General features: G+C 44.1%; 2 protein-coding genes across 13 annotated transcripts in view; both read right to left on the bottom strand.

Moving 5' to 3' along the window:
• The window catches only part of PRPS2 (phosphoribosyl pyrophosphate synthetase 2), a 137,698-nt gene that overhangs the window by 70,208 nt on the left and 50,054 nt on the right, over nt 1-17,436 (bottom strand). The gene's annotated exons all lie outside the window — the stretch shown is intronic.
• TLR7 (toll like receptor 7) overlaps nt 1-17,436 on the bottom strand; it is a 102,092-nt gene that overhangs the window by 70,208 nt on the left and 14,448 nt on the right. For 8 of the 11 annotated variants that reach the window (XM_032620173.1, XM_032620168.1, XM_032620175.1 and 5 more), the window contains exons 1-2: nt 8,320-9,023; nt 92-5,771 (exon numbers count right to left, since the gene is read on the bottom strand). In XM_032620173.1, coding sequence (XP_032476064.1) covers nt 2,622-5,771; nt 8,320-8,430 — 3,261 coding nt within the window. In that variant the 5' untranslated portion in view covers nt 8,431-9,023 and the 3' untranslated portion in view covers nt 92-2,621. Of the gene's footprint in view, nt 1-91; nt 5,772-8,319; nt 9,024-17,436 lie in introns of those variants that run through there. The other 3 variants (XM_032620177.1, XM_032620179.1, XM_032620178.1) reach the window with 1 other exon arrangement.

Here is a 17,436-nt window from a genome sequence, read left to right as displayed (position 1 = left end):
GTCAGCAGCGGGGCTATGGTTAGACTCATCTTCTCTCCGTTCTATGGGCTGCAAACACTTGCTTTGCCTTATTCTCAGCCTTAACACTTACCTGCCTAATGCTTCCCTTGGCTTGGATCCTAACAGATGCCCAAGTCTTGCTGAGGTACAGCCTCTATCCGAGGAGGAAGGACACACCCTGGCCAGGTTCAGGGTTGAAAGAGGCTGGGAACCCCTTGATGGTAGAGTGGGATTTATGGAGAATCGGGAGTCCCTTCTAGAGCAGCGCCAATCAGAAGCGGGTCAGCTGAGAGCAGGACACTCAGAGCTTGGCAGGAGAACTAGCCATCATGCGCTCCTGGTGGCCTGAGTTGGCGGCTTTTGATCTGTGCCATCTATGAATGGCTCCAATAGAACAGGACTCCACAGAAGACCGTCAGGAGGTTAAAAGAGTGACTTGTCGAGATTACAAAGGAATTAAAATGAAAACCATCTGTTGAAGTGCTTTTGGTCATTTCTTACAACAAACCACTGTACACAATCTCATGTTGAAATACGTTGTGGTTTCTGAGTTGCATTGTTCTCAGTTTCCCTTCCTCTTGATCCATTTCAGATATCTAAGTTGTCTTCAAGTGCTTCATGAATCACCAAAATAGCTTAAATCTTATGTGTGTGTATGTGTTTTTTGGCTGCACCTCGTGGCATGCGGGATCTTAGTTCCCCGACCAGGGATCGAACCCGTGCCCCCTGCAGTGGAAGCACAGAGTCTTAACCACTGGATCGCCAGGGAAGTCCCTGTATTTATGTGTTTTAATAGAAGAAAGTTTATCATGCCAAAGCCAATTTTTATGATGCTATCTTTGTTTTCACCGAAGAAGGCATCTATGAAGTACAATCAAGTTTATAGAGGTTGTCAGATCATTGGCTCTATTCAATCCAGAGATTAATTTGGGAATTTGTGACTCTTATTAATTGATTATGTGTCCTTTGGAAATAATTTATATACTGTGTATTGATAGCCATCCTTAAAGTAAAACCTTTGGCTTTTCCACATACGAGGAAAATACAGTTATCTCCCAGCTCATACTCTCAGATGTGAACCCTTACACGCTATCTTCCAAAGGGCACAGACACCTCTGTAGATAACTTCTTTCGCGAAATAAAAGCACATTGGTCACGTTTCAAACTTTGAACTCATGCAGATTTATACCCACTTGGAAGGTGTGTCTTCAGAACATCTTGGTCCTTTCTGTTCTTTTTTTGAGTAGTGAAGCTGAAGCTCAAGACTGAGGCTTTCTCAGTGTTAAGGTCGATAAACCTCTGTTCCTCCCCCTGCCCCCCAAATTTAAAGGAATCCATGCAGTTGTCATCCCTGCCTGATAATTCTAAATAAATACACGCTCTTGGGGTCCTTCTTCAGAGTTTACCACCAAAATCGTCTAATGTTGATGGATCAAGTTTTCAGATGATTATAAATATACAGTATTAGTTAACAAAGCAGTTTGAAAGATCATTGGATGAGGCAATTTTTCTTTGGATACAGTACTTCTCAATGCAGATGAAAATATTTGTCTTAGCTTGGTTGCTATAACAAAACATCACAAACTGGGTGGCTTAAAGAACAAACATTTATTTCTCACAGGTCTGAAGGACGGAAGTCTGAGATCAGAGTGCCAACACGATCTGGTTCTGGTGAGAGTCCTCTTGTGGCTTGCAGACTGCCCACTTCTCTTTGTATCCTCAGTCCTCTGGCTGCTTCTTCTAAGGCAGTAATCCCATCATGAGGGCTCCACTCTCGTGATCTAATCACCTCTCAAAAACCCCGCCTCCTAATACCATCATATTGGGGGTTAGGATTTCAACATATGAATTTGGGGGTGGGCACAAACATTTAGTCCACAGCAATATTTAAGCAGGTAAATTATCATCAAAGGTGAAGAGCATCATTTTGCATAAAGGCAGAGCACTTTATTTTTCTCCCATTTGTAAGTAGACTATGTCCATCAATGGCAAAGATGTTTCTATTTCCCCACAGAACCCAATAACAGGCCCAGGGGAAACGAGCGAGGAGCCTTGAGCAGCAACCACCTGTTGGGTGCCAACACTCAGTCTGCACAGAAGGGGGTGCTAGATTACACTCAAGCAATTGGCTGAGGAGTTAACTGTTTTTGTTTTTGGTTTATTCCCACTAATTAACTCTGGTGCATTTTAATGTCATATAGGTAGACCCTGAGCATTTTTTTTTTTACCCTATTTCCATATATACCAGTACTTCTTAAGGGTAGAAATGCAGTTCTTCTCAATTCAGTGACTGTGTGTTTATGTAATAATCACAATTCCAGGAGAATCAAAGTGCCATGTCCTCTACTTGCCACCCTTCTCCCAACAGTATTTTATACAGGAGCAGAAGGCAGAGACTCAACTGCAAATGGAGACAGAGAGAGCTAAGAAAGATGACTTGACGCTTATATAAATCCCAATTTTCCAGTTCCTCTGTCATATATCAGTGACTCCTCTCCAATATGGGCAATCTCATGGCTTGGAAAAGTTTAAAACACTCTTTCGGTGGGACACGGATGAGCCAATCTAGGCAGCCGAGTGTCTCCTTGGTAAGTTAGGCAGTCACATTTTGCAAAGAAGGGCTAGGCTGTCTCTTTGAACACCTGACTGTAGGTCACGTGATTGTCTGTGGCCAGGGCGTTTTTCAGACACTGCCAGAAGTACGGATGAGCCTGTGGGTTTGTTGGCCACTCAAGGACAGAACTCCCACAGAGCCTCTTCCGGAGCTGGAGAAACTTGGACTTCTGAAGGGGCTTCTCAAGGAATATCAAGATAATTACGTCCACTTTTTCATCCATGAGCCTCTGATGGGACAAGTAAAATGCTATCTTAAAATTCTCAGTCTTTGCATACTTGTCTGTCATGACAAACACTGTCTTTTTGCTAAGCTGTATGCTCTGGGAAAGATTTTCCAGAACAGGCCGCCCTGGTAACCAGTCCCTTTCCTCGAGACATAAATTAAAACATTTCTCTCTTGGGTCTTCCAATTTGGCCACCAGCTCATCCAAAACCCACTCTGTCACTGCTGGGTCTTTAGTGTCATACACAATAAAAGCATCGTAGCAAGAATTTGGTGATATCAGACGTCGATAGCCCTTTATTTTGGCCTTACAGAAATGGTAACTATACCACACATCCCAGAAATAGAGATGGCTTGCTGTTGTGATCGTCATCAGAAAGAGAGCTGCCGATATGGAAAGTGAGAACAGGATGAAGTTAGTCAGATCTAACTCACAGGTATATAGATCCAGAGACACTACACTCTGGCCCTTGTGTGCTCCTGGTCCCATACAAGTCACATCTGTGGCCAAGTAAGGAATCGTCACCTCTGTATGGTTAACCCACCAGACAAACCACACGGCATCACAGTTGCACAGAAACCGATTGTGATGCAAAAACAAAATGTTCAGATTGTTGAGGACGTTTTCTGGAAAACTAGTCTTTTGGATAACCTGGATTTTATTTGAGCTCAGGTCCAGATGTCGTAACTGGAAAGCATCTTGTAGAAAATACTTTGTCAGGTGCCTGATTTGATTGTTCTTAAGTATGAGTTTCTTGAGGCTGTGGGAACAGTTGGATAATCTCTCAGGGACAGTCTTCAGTTGGTTGTAGCTGAGGTCCAACGTTTCTAGATTGCTCAGGTACTGGAGTCTTCCCCAATTGAAAGACGTGAGCCCATTTTTGGCCAAGGAGAGAGTCTTCAGATTTGGAGGCATACCATCAAAAACTCCACTAGGTAAGAAACGCAGGGAATTTTCAGAGATGTCCAATTCCTCTAAGCTCAGCAGATTCTTAAAGAGTTTTAAGTATCTGTTATCACCATCTCTCCATAAAATATCCAAATGATTGCCTCTGAATTCCAGAATTTTAAGAGATTCGCTCTCCATGGTCCTGCTGGTGGAGGTAGCGATGTCATTGTTGTTCATCATCAGTTTCTTCAGAACCTTTAGGTTCTTGGTGAAGTTTAGCATGTGAGTTATTCCTTCTGATTGAAAATAATGGCTGTTACTACTTATATCTAGGACTTCCAGGTTGCGTAGCTCCTCAAATGCCGTTGAGTAGAGTAAATCAAGCCGATTGTTAGAGAAGTCCAAATATTTCAACTCCACTAAAGGCTGAAATTCACTACCATTAAGCGTCTGGCTAATGGTATTTCCCGATAAGTTTAGGCATTTGAGGAAAGAAAGATGCTGAAACTCAGAAGACTTGATAAAAAATATATTATTTCCACTTAGGTCCAAGGTCGGCCCATACTTGTAACAATCTTCATTAAGAGGCAAGAGAGAAGGAGGCTCTTTGCTTTTGGACCTGCAACTCCTTGCAAATTCATCATACCTGAAATAATGTAATGCTTCAAGGACGTGGGGCCCATGACCTTCTACAGAAGTTCTCATGCTAGAGCAGAAGCCATCTTCACTTGAATCTCCTGAAGGTGATATTTTATTCACTGAGAGATCTATGAATTTCAATGTTTTAAATTGGTTAAATATGCTGAGGTCAGCAATTTTTATAAAGTTAGTGCCAAGATCAAGAACTTCAAGATTGGAAAGATTATGTAATGGGGAGAGGTATGAACTTCTCAGCTCTTTAAAGACATAGCCTTTGATCCGCAAAACTTTCAAGTTTTTCAGTGAAGAAAATGCATCTGACAGATTCATAAATGCACGATAGACCTGAAGTTCATAATTGAAAGACAGATCCAATTGGACAAGGTTGTGGAGAAGATGCAAAAATTTGGCATCCCCAATTTCTTTGGCCAAGAAGTTTTGGGAAAGATCTAGTTCTTTAAGTTTGTTAACGTTTTTAAACCATCTTTGGGGCACATACTGAAGAGAGTTACTGTGCAGACGTAAAATTTGTAATTCTGTCAATGCATCAAAAGCATTTAGGTCGATCTGTAGGGGAGAATTATTTTCACAGGGTGTACAAGGAAACGGAGCATTATAACAACGAGGGCAATTTCCACTTAGGTCAAGAACTTGCAGTCGATTGAGGTTATTAAAATCATCTTCTTGGATCTTCACAATGATGTTGTTATAAAGATAGAGTTCAGTTAAAGTAGGTGGCAAAACAGTGGGGACAGCTGAGATATTGTTATCTTTTAGGGAGAGCAATTTTAAATTTGTCATATTTAGAAAAGCATCTTTTTCAATGGAAAATGAAACATTACAAGGATTGCGATAGTAACAGTTTTGGCCCAGGTAGAGTATTTCTAGGTTGGCCAGTTCTGTTAGGTTCTCTTTCATGATCGAAAAGATGTTGTTGGCCTCAAGGCTCAGCAGCTGTAAGCTGGGAGGAAGATCCTGAGGTATTTCTAGAAGCTGGTTTCCATCCAGGTAAAGAGATTTTAAATAAGTGAGTTTACTAAAGCTGCTGGGTTCAATCTGCAGCCTTCTGGTGCACACATTGTCTTTTGGCCCCGGTCGAACAGGTACACAGTTGCATCTGAAATCGATCTCTACCAGGTGGTCCAGCCGGTAGAAGGACGCTGGAGAGATACCCGCTATATGGTTAATGGTGAGGGTGAGGTTGGTGGCATTGGTGGGAATATCTCCAGGAATTTCTGTCAAATGCTTGTCTGTGCAGTCCACGATCACATGGGCGTTTGGAGCATCCAGAGTGACATCACAGGGCAGAGTTTTAGGAAACCATCTAGCCCCAAGGAGTTCGGAAATTAGGATCATGTTAAAAAGGATGAGAAATTGTCTCTTCGAGGTCCACATTAGAAACACCTGAAAGTATAAGAAAGAACAAATCGCCCTTCTAAAATACACCAAGAATCAGAATTTAAAATTCCCGTTTGCTGCCTCTCTTTTGCTACATTTGAAACTAAACAGTCCGGGTTGATGGTTCTCACCGGTCTAAACAGCACCCCGACCTCCACCCCATGACTGTAGTTGTCAATTACTGAGGTTCATAAAAAACTTAGTTACATATTTAGCTTTTAGCATCTTAGCTTTTCAGTATTATAGCTTCTAAGTTGGGAGAAGCAGCGTTTTCCTATTCACTGTTATTTAGAATGCTGCAATGGAAGAGCCATCAATTAGCTGCCGAAGTCTGAAATTTGAGAGGGGTGTGCGGGGGTGAAGGAATGTTAAAATGCAGCTACATCTGGAAGGAAAAACTTTAGTGCAGTTAATGTTTGTTTGTTAAGCCTGCTCTGGTACACATTAGAAGAGTCCTTCACAATACTCGAGCCTCTTAATATTCTAAGGAGGGAAACAAAGGTGATCCATTACCCCCATTTTACAGATTAAGACACAGCTCAGCGATATTAACTGATTTGTCCAAGGTCGCACAACTCCCGCCATTTTGGCACTACTATCTACAAGCCGGGCTTTCCTCTTCGACTGTTTTTGGAAATCATCTCCGAGATGATTTGGGGATGAACGTTCTCCCTACACATTGGGTTTATATTACACAAATTTGGAAAGGGGAGGGTAGAGAGTCAGGGCACTGCCTGGGTGACCCCCAATTGATCAAACAGGATACTCATGGGAAGGAAAAGGGAGGGGCTGTTAATAATTTATGCCAAGACTACAGGCATAAACTAAGACTCCCTCAGGCCAACTGAGACATGTGGGAACCTACTCTTAATGGCGATTCTTGGGCATCCAGGTTTAGCATGAGAGACACTTGCACCCTGGGAAGAAAGACCTTAAAAGGGAACATGGGACACACTTGAAGAGCTTTACTAACCATCATATTAACTCGAGCTTGCCCTGCGTAGAGGGTGGTTTAACCACAGACTTGCTCTCCAGTTTCAGGACTTGTAGCAGTATTTTCCTCCAGAACACTGGTTTTCATTTAACTGGTGTTTATCCATGGAATGATCCAGCCTGTGTCTCTACAGCAGACTTCCAGCTCCATTAATGCTTCTGTCCTCCCAATTGACTGAATCAACCAGTCATACTGATATCTAATAAACCAAGTGTCTACTTCCCTTAATTCCTCCAATGGAGGGTAAATAAGCAAAATTTCCCCTCAGCTTTCTTTTTTTTTCCGGTACACGGGCCTCTCACTGTTGTGGCCCCTCCCGTTGCGGAGCACAGGCTCCGGACGCGCAGACTCAGCGGCCATGGCTCACGGGCCCAGCCGCTCCGCGGCACGTGGGATCTTCCCAGACCAGGGCACGAACCCGTGTCCCCTGCATCGGCAGGCGGACTCTCAACCACTGCGCCACCAGGGAAGCCCGAGCCCTAACTTTTGATCACGGTGTCCAAAGCCTTCCATAATTTGGCTCCATCTCCTCGTCTAGGTTGACCTCATACAACTCCCCTACCAGCTTCTCTAATCACTGAGCCCAAGACCAGCTTGCAGTTCCCTGACCTGCAAGCCCCTCCACCTGGAGTCCTCTTCCCTACCATTGCCACCCACCAGAATTCTGGTTATCTTTTAAGGCTGTACTTCTCAATCTGGAGCAGTCAGATCCCTGGGAAGATGTGGCAAAGGCCGGGAGTATGGGAAGCCCTCAGCTAAATAGTGTATCTTCCTTGGGCATCAATCTTACTCAAAGATTCAGGAAAAGCGTCCACCACTCAGGGAAGAGGGATTAAGTCAAGATGCGGGGGAAGGGCTTTAGAAGAGGGAAAGGGGATAAGTACAGTGAGCTATTTGTATGGTCCCTGATAACAGGATCCCAGACCCTGAACCCATCCTCAGCTATGCTTCTGTCGGAAGATGTGATGGGTTCATGAATCCCACTATCAAAAGGCAATAAGTAATGCTGCTAAGCGTGATATTAAGGACCAGGGAGGTCTAGGCGGGGGCCAAATGGATAAATGACAAAGACAAATCATGAACCAGGTGCCCTCTTCCGATCCCATTCCCAGAAGCTGGGTCCAGCAAACCACTGACCTTAACACACTGGAGACCATGACTGTGACATTCGCAGCCTCTATACATGGACATATTATAAATTACAACGAATGCAAAATTAATCAGAAAGTCTTTTTCTCCCTTATTTCTGAACTTTTTCTCGCACCTGTCCACTTTTCTCCTTGTCTGCTACCCCAACCCTACTCCACTTTGCCATGAGGTCTCACCCTGTACTACACACTGGCCTCCGACCTGCTCTCCCTTGCCCCCTTCCTCCTCCACAATTCATCCATCAAGAGCATCAGAGCAGTCTTTATAAACACGAATCAGATCAACTACAACGATTTCTTATTACATTTTGAATGAAGTCCAAAGTCTTCACCATTGTTTATATCGTGCATGTTCTGACTCCAGCCTACCACTCTGACCTTGAACCACCTTTCCCCTTCTTGGACCACATACCAGACATCCGGCCTGTTTTCTGTTCTGCGCTTGAGCCAGTCTTGGCACTTGCTGTTCCGTCTTCCCGAAGTTATCTTTCTCCTCCTCTTCCCACAGCCAGGTCATTCTCATCCCTTGGCTGTCTGCTTAAATGACACATCCTCAGAGAGGCCGTCTCTAGGCAACTTTTCTAAATACCCTCCCATGTAAGAATAGTGATAAAGGCAGGAACAGTAGGTAACTTAGGTAGCATTTACCATATGCTGGGCAACGGTTTCAGTGCTTTACATATATGAACTCATTTAATCCTCATAATAACTGCATGAGGTCTTCGATCCCTTATCCACAGCCTTTGGACCTAGATGTGTTTTGGAACTCAGAATTTTTCGGATCGTAGAAGGTAATATGATGCATGTACCTCGTATTATGTAATACTCCAACTGGAGTCTGGGGCAGCATCTCATAATCAAACACACAAAAAATCTGTGCAGTGAAGCACAGGACCGTCCACTCTTAAGTGGGATTTTAAAAAAAGAAGAAGAACAACAACTACTGCTACTACTACATAATTCGGTTCAGGTCAAGATGCGCTTCCAAATGAGTTCAGATCAAGTCGTGTTTGCCATCAACTGAATCAGGACAAAGCTTTCAGTTAGGGGATTTTGGAATTGTAGACCTCTATTATCATTTCCATTTTACAGATGAGTCAACTGAGGCACAGAGAGGTATATGTACTCTGCACTAAACTACTCTGCTTTATTTCTTTCATAGCCTTAAGCACCATCAGAAATTATCTTGTTGATCATTTATGTGCTTCTGGTTTACGTGCTTACTTGTTTTACATCTATTCTGCATGAAAACGTAAGCTTCAAGAGAGCAGGGTCTTGTGTGTCTTCATAAAAGACAATGTCTGGCACTTAATGCTGCATTATGTTTGCTAAATAAATGAATGAAAGAATGAATGCATACATGAATGAATAGTGGAACAGAGCAAAATAGTTAAAAGAAATTTCTCCTTGGAGTAGGTTCCTTCAGGCTACACTCCCAGCCTCCTCAGGGGTCACATTCTCCCTCTTCTATTTGCCCTGGGGTTCCTTGCCCTGGGGGGAAAGGTTTAGGAAGCTCTGCTTTTATAATGCCCAGTTCAAACCTATCTTCTTCAAGAAGCTTTCTGGGGTCAACCCAGACAGAAGCAGTTGCCTTCTCCTCTCATCTCCTACTTCACTGATTACATGTGAGGTTGTGAAAAGAACTCCAGATGGAGGTTAGACGAACTGGGTCCTGCCCTGCCTTCATAGTTCATTCTCTGGGTACCCTTCAGAGGTGGGCACCGTGCTCAGGAGGAGATCCCCTACAAGAGGATGATGGACACAGAAACAGCAATATGGGATACCAAGGACCCAGACAACCTTCCTAGATCAAGACAATGGGCTTGGACTAGAAAATTCCCCAACAGTTCTTTAGCTTGAAACTGTACCAAGTATCTGGTGAGAAAGAATTTATTTAAAAAAAATCAGAATTCTTCTGACTCATTCATTCTTTCATTTGATGAATATTGATTGGATACCTACTAGGGGCAGCAGATATAGAATCTCTGTCCTTAAAGAGCTCAAAGCCTAGTGGAGGAGGGAAAAAATATACAGATTTAAAATAGAATGTGGGGGACTTCCCTGGTGGCACAGTGGTTAAGAATCCACCTGCCAGTGCAGGGGACACGGGTTCGAGCCCTGGTCCGGGAAGATCCCACATGCCACGGAGCAACTAAGCCAGGCACCACAGCTACTGAGCCTGCGCTCTAGAGCCCGCGAGCCACAACTACTGAGCCCACTTGCCTAGAGCCCGTGCTCCGCAACAAGAGAAGCCACCGCGATGAGAAGCCCGTGCACCACAACGAAGAGTAGCCCCTGCTCACTGCAACTAGAGAAAGCCCACGCGGAGCAACAAAGACCCAATGCAGCCCAAAATTTAAAAATAAATGAAAAATAAAATAAAATAGAATGTGGAACACCATTAGTTCTTTCCAGATGAGATGCTGCCACTTGCATATGTGTAGATTAACTGTATGTTGTTCTTATTCCAGGAGTATTTCCTGATACTCCCAATTCCTTTTATTATTCTCAGAGGCTCCAGAGATTGTTCTATATCTATATATTTTTCCCCTTTCTTTCATCTCATAGTGATAGAATCTCCATTTAGAGTTGGGCATATGCCACTCTGAAAAAAGATTATATTTCTCAGACTCCCTTGCAGCGATGACCATATGACTATGTTAAAGCCAATGTGATGGGAGAGGAAGTGAGATGTGTAATTTCTGGGACAGGTCCTTAAACAGTGAGACTCTTCCCCTTCCTCCTGTCTACTTCCATCTGGCTTCTTGTAATATGGATATTGTAGCCACCATCTTGGAATGATGCAAATGAGGAAAATGTGCTAGGGTTGGTGAAGCAACAAGGTAGATGATCCAGAGTATCGAGATCCTTGCATGACCTCATAGAGCAAAGTGGAAACAAAAGCCCTGAACTGCTGACTTCTAGGAGTTTATGAGAAATCACAAGATTGTTATGCTCAGCCAGTGTTAATTGGAATTTCTATTGCATGACTGCAAACCTAATTTTAGTGGCGTAGAATTTAGAATGACACAAATGTACATATCTATGTACATATCTATGAAACAGAAACAGACTCACAGATACAGAGAACAGACTTGTGGTTGGCAAGGGGGGGTAGGGGAGACATGGACTGGGAGTTTGGGATTAGCAGATGCAGACTAATATATATAGGATGGATAAACAACAAGGTCCTACTGTTGAGCATGGGGCACTGTATTCAGTATCCTGTAATACACCATAATGGAAAAGAATATGATAAAGAACATATACATTAATGTATAACTGAGTCACTGTGCTGTACAGCGGAAATTAAGACAACATTGTAAATCAACTACACTTCAATAAAATTAATTTAAAAAGAAAGAAAGAAAGACTCAGGTATTGGAAACTAAAAAACTAGTGACCCATGTTACGCTGTCACAGAAACACTTGATATAACTGTCACCTATGCTATCTTGGAAGGCAGAATACCTGCCAACTGTGACTTTTGTTTTTCCAGTCTTATTGAAATATAATTGACATATAGCATTGTATTAGTTTTAGGTGTACAACATAATGATTTAATATATGTATATATCGTGAAATGATCACCACAGTTAGTTACCGTGCATCACTGCACATAGTTACAATTTTTTTCTTGTGATGAGAACTCTTAAGATCTACTGTCTTAGCAACCTTTAAATATGCAGTATAATATTATTAACTATAGTCACCACGCTGTACATGACATCCCCAGAATGCCAACTGCAACTTTACTCTTAGGGGAAATGGTTTGACAATATTCATAATGATGGCATGTGTTGATGACTTCTTCTTGTTCTAGGCAATCTTATGAGAGAAATGACCTATAGGGTTGAAGTTAGCCTAGCAGGAATGGGAGGCTAACTTTAGCTCCAGTTCTGCAAGCAGGGATAGAAGGAAATATAGCTTTGCTAAGTGAGGTTTTCTCTGCCTGCAGCCTAAACTCTAAAGATGATTAAGACTTCCTTAATTTGGGGCCTTGTGGGGTTGAAAAAGCCAACTGCCTTACCCCAAACAACAGCAGATGTCACAGATACAGCTTGAAGAGGAAGTAAGTGTATGCTCTCATGCATTTTTCGAGCACTTTCCATTAAGCATTTTCTAGCAGACAGTGAACGCCAGTCCAGGGCCCAAAAAATCTGATTAAGAGTGTTGCCTTCCTCTTGACTCAGACAGCCTCTGGGAAGTTGATTAAATTCAGAGAGAAGAACGCTGAGAGAATACAGAATCTTTAGACTTAAATGGTCTAAAGCTGCTCTGGCCATTGTGACAGCCACCAGTCACATGCGGTTGTTTACATTTAAATGAATTAAAATTAAGTGCAATTTTGAAATTCAGTTCCTCAGTCACACTAACCATATTTCAAGGGCTCAAAGTCACATCAGGCTCATGGCTACCGTATTTGAGCATGCAGATACGGGAACTTTTTCCATCACTGTAGAAAGTTCTATTAGACAGTGTTGGTCAGGGCCAGGGCTTGGCAAACTTCTTCTGTAAAGGGCCAGACAGCCAATATTGTAGACCAAATTGAGGCTGCTATGTGGCTACTTAAATAACTATTTAGAACATAACGAATTAAGGTGGTCAGAACCATTCTTACCTCACAAAATCAGGTGGTGGGACAGATTTGGTCCAGAGCTCATAGTTTTCAGGCCCCTGGTCTAGACAAAACCTTCCACTTGCACACGGAATTAGCTCTAAGATCCAGGCGACTCAGATACAGAGCTGGCCCTCAGCCATCCTGCTAGCCTACCTTTCCAGGGGTCTTGGTATCAACTCACCCATCGCCCCCTCTAGGTGCTAAACACTCGGAGGTTCACGGACTTGTCTTTACTTGTGATGATGATGCCTGCCACCTCCTGAGCACAAGGTAAGTATCTGCTGAGTAAATCAAGGCTTTGAACATTCTTCAAATCCCATGGAAGGCTCAATGATCATAAATAGCAAAGTCTTTCCAAAGATCAGGTTTTTGACAAGGGGACGAGGAGAGACCAGGAGGGTTGGGGGGCCTCTAAAAGAAGGGCTGAAATGGGAAAAGAGCCACAGAGGACAAAGGGGATGCAGTCAGAGGGAGGCTGTGGGAAGCACACCCGCAGAAGAGCTCTAGGCAATCTGCCTTCTCAGAAGTTCTGGCCCCTTGAGCCCGAAACCCTAGTGAGAGCACAGAGCTCATTTGTCTCTCCTGGGAACAGGCACAGCCAGGATGGGACTGTCCCTGTCTTATACTCAGTCGTTGAGTCCCAGCCCAAATGGTGCTTGGAACGCTGTATGCAAGGCAAGCCTTCTCTCGGCTCTCTGCGCAGGCTGCCTGGAACTCACAGATGGACCCTGATCAACCAGGTGAGAAAGAAACCTGAGTCAATGAACAAAGCCTTTCTAAATTTGTTATTTACAGAGAAATAATACCTTTGAGGCTTAAGAACGAAAAGATATTCTTGAGAAGATGATTTTAAAATGTGAAATATTCCTTTATTCCCATGGAAATTTCTCCTTTCAAGCCATGGGCAACTACCTGCTTCAGACTGAAGCTAGGACCTTCGCTTCAACTAATGCTATTTTCAAATGTAAGCGTTCGTTCAGCATAACGCCAGGCCTCTTTTTTTTTTTCATTTCATACAAATAATCCACGTTATTTTGTTTTTTTTTGCTTTTTTGGCAGTGATTGCCCAAAACATAAGTCTTTCAGGAATTTGATTTGTAAAATAGCATAATACACCATAATAGGCCCAGCTTTAGTCATGAATCAGAGCTAATTACACATGCAAATACACTGGGTAAATTTGGATGCTCAATTTGTGAGCTAATTATGGTAAAAATGGGAATGTTTGATTCTGTATGCACAGGTGTTCTGTTCTCTCAATAAATCTCCTCCATGCAAGGCACTATGTTAGATGCAGTAGGGGAATGATAATGAGTTAGACACCATTCCTGCCCAATTAGGAACCAAATTCCTCCACTGCTGTGTCTCAGAAGCCATGTATATTCCCAAGCAGAGAACTCTCTGCTTTCAGGGAAATCCACGGCAGGGGAGAAAGAAGAGTTTGTGGGATGGGGGCTAGTCAGGCCTAAAGGTAAGGCTGCCTGCCCACCCTTCAAACAGAAGCTTGAATACACAACCCTCTGAAGAGGCGACACGTGTCCCCTTAGATGCCTCATTTTTGTGGCAGGACTGTATTCAAAAGTGTATTCTCCTGACGTGAGATCCATTTTAGATTCCTGCTAGAATGTCTACGGTTGTAGAGCTATGACTCCTAACAGGAAAACACATGGACTTAGATGAGTCTAACTTTGTGCTTTGCTGACTGTTTTGAGCTTCAAGACTTTGCAAGCTCCTGACACGGATGCAATCTGAGGACACAGAAGGACAGATGGCAGGAGGGAGGAAATGAGTTTCAGTGGTTTGAGTTTTGCAACAAGTTAGAGGAAGACCAGGATTAGTCTGACTTCTCATGTTTATGTATTCTGGGGCTTAGCTCCTGTGAACTCAAAGTCAGATCAGGAGTCAGCCTAGAGATTATCATACTAAGTGAAGTAAGACAAATATCATATGATATATGTAGAATCTAAAAAAAAATGATACAAATGAACTTATTTACAAAATAGAAAGAGACTCACAGACATAGGAAACGAACTTATGGTTTGCTTGGGAAAGGGGGGAGGGATAAATTGGGAGCAGCGGATTAACGGATGCACACTGCCATATATAAAATAGATGAACAACAAGGACCTACTGCACAGCACAGGGAGCTCTCCTCAGTATTCTGTGATAACCTACAATGGAATAGAATGAAAAAAGAATATAGATACACACACACACATGTATGTATGTATAACCGAATCACTTTGCTGTACACCTGAAACTAACACAATATTGTAAATCAACTATACTTCAATAAAAAATAAATAAAAATTAAACTTAAAGAAAGTCAACCGCTCTGATGAACACCTACTGACTGAATTCTCCTAAACCTTGATTTTCTCATCTACACACTATGGGGACTGAGCTAACTGACCTCAGTGCTCCTTCCTAGACCCCCAGAACCTGAGGCTGCTGTTCTTTCACAACGGTCTAAGCAGGGCTTCACTGGTGGCGCAGTGGTTAAGAATCCACCTGCCTATTGTAAAAAGTGCTGCAATGAACACTGTGGTGCCTGTCTCTTTCTGACTTATGGTCTTCTCAGGGTGTATGCCCAGTAGTGGGGTTGCTGGGTCATATGGTAGTTCTATTTTTAGTTTTTTAAGGAACCTCCATACTGGTCTCCATAATGGCTGTATCAATTTACATTCCCACCAACAGTGCAAGAGGGTTCCCTTTTCTCCACACCGTCTCCAGCATTTATTGTTTGTAGATTTTTTGATGATGGCCTTTCTGACCGGTGTCAGGTGATAGCTCACTGTAGTTTCGATGTGTATTTCCCTAATAATTAGTGATGTTGAGCATCTTTTCATGAGTTTGTTGGCCATCTGTATATCTTCATATATACACTACCAAATGTAAAACAGATAGCTAGTGGAAAACAGCTGCATAGCACAGGGAGATCAGCTTGGTGCTTTGCAACCACCTAGAGGGGTGGGATAGGGAGGGTGGGAGGGTGACGCAAGAGGGAGGGGATATGGGGATATACGTATGCATATAGCTGATTCACTTTGTTATACAGCAGAAACTAACAGAACATTGTAAAGCAATCATACTCCAATAAAGATGTTTAAAAAAAAAAGGCAAAAAAAGAATCCGCCTGTCAACACAGGGGACACGGGTTCGAGCCCTGGGCCGGGGAGATCCCTCATGCCGCGGAGCAACTAAGCCCGTGCGCCACAACTACTGAGCCTGCGCTCTAGAGCCCGCGAGGCACAACTACTGAGCCCAGGTGCCACAACTACTGAAACCCGCGCGCCTAGAGCCCGTGCTCCGCAACAAGAGAAGCCACCGCAATGAGAAGCCCACGCACAGCAACAAAGCGTAGCCCCTGCTCGTCGCAACTAGAGAAAGCCTGTGCGCAGCAACGAAGACCCAACGCAGCCAAAAATAAATAAAATAAATCAATTTAAAAAACAAAGAGGGAGGGGCCCCAGGCCCACGCCGAGGATGCCTACAGGGCCTAGTCGGCCATCCCAACAAGGAGCGGCAGGCCGATCCATGGCAAGGTTTTCAGCCAAAGAGTGCTACGGTCTGACTTCATGTTAGAAGGATCATGCTGGTTGCTGTGTTGAAAGAGACAACGAGGGGAAGGGTGGAAGCGTGGAGACCAGGCAAGAGGCTATTACGGTAATTCAAGCAAAAGCCCCAGTTGGCAGGGGTGGAGGTGGTGAGAACTTGCCAGATACTGGATAGATTCTGAAGGTGAAGCCAAAGCAAATATGACTTCCAAGTTCTTGGAAGCATGTGAGGGGAGGAGCTGCCGGCAGCAAACATTTCTGGGAACAAAGATACCGGTGGTAGTTCCCGGGGCCAAGAGGGTCAAGAGGATGTATCTGAGGATGGCAAGCATAACAGCATGTTGTAATGCTGGTGAGAGTGCGGAAGAAACTTCCCCAAACCCCCATCGTGAATAATAATGCCGAAGAAGATGCAGGAGAGACAGGGGAGGAAAGCAGGGAGGTGACCCAGCGCACTAGCGGGGAGACTGGCTTTGGCAAGGATTATAAAAATTCCATCCTTAGTTTAAGAGTCTGCAAATTGGTTCACCTATCTCCCATCCTCCTTTGAACCTGGGCAGGCTTTTTTCCGTATCTGGAGGAGAGCAGCCGAAGAAGCGATGTTGCAGGACTTGCCAGGCTGGGACAGAAAAGGTGGGAGTGTTTCCACCTCACCAAGCACTCCTTCTCTCGTGATCTCTTTGTCTCTCTCTCCACTTGAACTGGAGCTCTGAGCCACCAGCCTTGGAAGAAGTCTGGGGACAGCACAGCTGCCATATTGGAGAGACCACGTGGAGCCAGTGGCAGCCTGCAGCTGTGGAGTCTCCCCATCCAGGCACCAGAACTGTGCGGGGGTGAGTCCAGCCCCAGACACCGACTGCAAGTGGCAGACACACCCACCGCCACAGACGCCTCAGTGAACCCAGTCAACCCGTGGGCGCGCCACACATAACACTCCAGGACAGTGGTGGTATCAAGCCAGTGGGTTTTGGGGGGATCTGCTACACAATCTGGGTAACTGGACAGGAGGTCAGGCAGGACAGGTGGGTGCAGAAGCTCTAGGCGGGCACACAAGCAGAGGGGAGCCGGTGGGCCATCTCTCCCAATTGCTCTTCCAATTCTCTGATGCAGTCAGGGAAGCCGGAAGCTGGGTTATCAGCTAAGAGTGAGCAGCCGGCACGAGGGGCTGGGGGTAGGAGAGGGTAAGGTGGAGAGAGCCCTCCAGGAAGACGAAGTTGGGTGTGATTACCTGGTGGCAGGGAGAACCTCTCACCTTTCTGTATTGCATCGGTATTCCCCTTCTGGTCTTTATTATATAATTTTGCATGGCTATGATCTGGTTAGATTTAATGACTTGCAGCAAAATTCTTCT

Source organism: Phocoena sinus, chromosome X (genome assembly GCF_008692025.1).
Source record: "Phocoena sinus isolate mPhoSin1 chromosome X, mPhoSin1.pri, whole genome shotgun sequence".
NCBI classification, from domain to species: Eukaryota; Metazoa; Chordata; class Mammalia; order Artiodactyla; family Phocoenidae; genus Phocoena; species Phocoena sinus.
The sequence above is the reverse complement of the archived record's forward strand: the minus strand, read 5'-3'. Positions and strand labels throughout refer to the sequence as shown.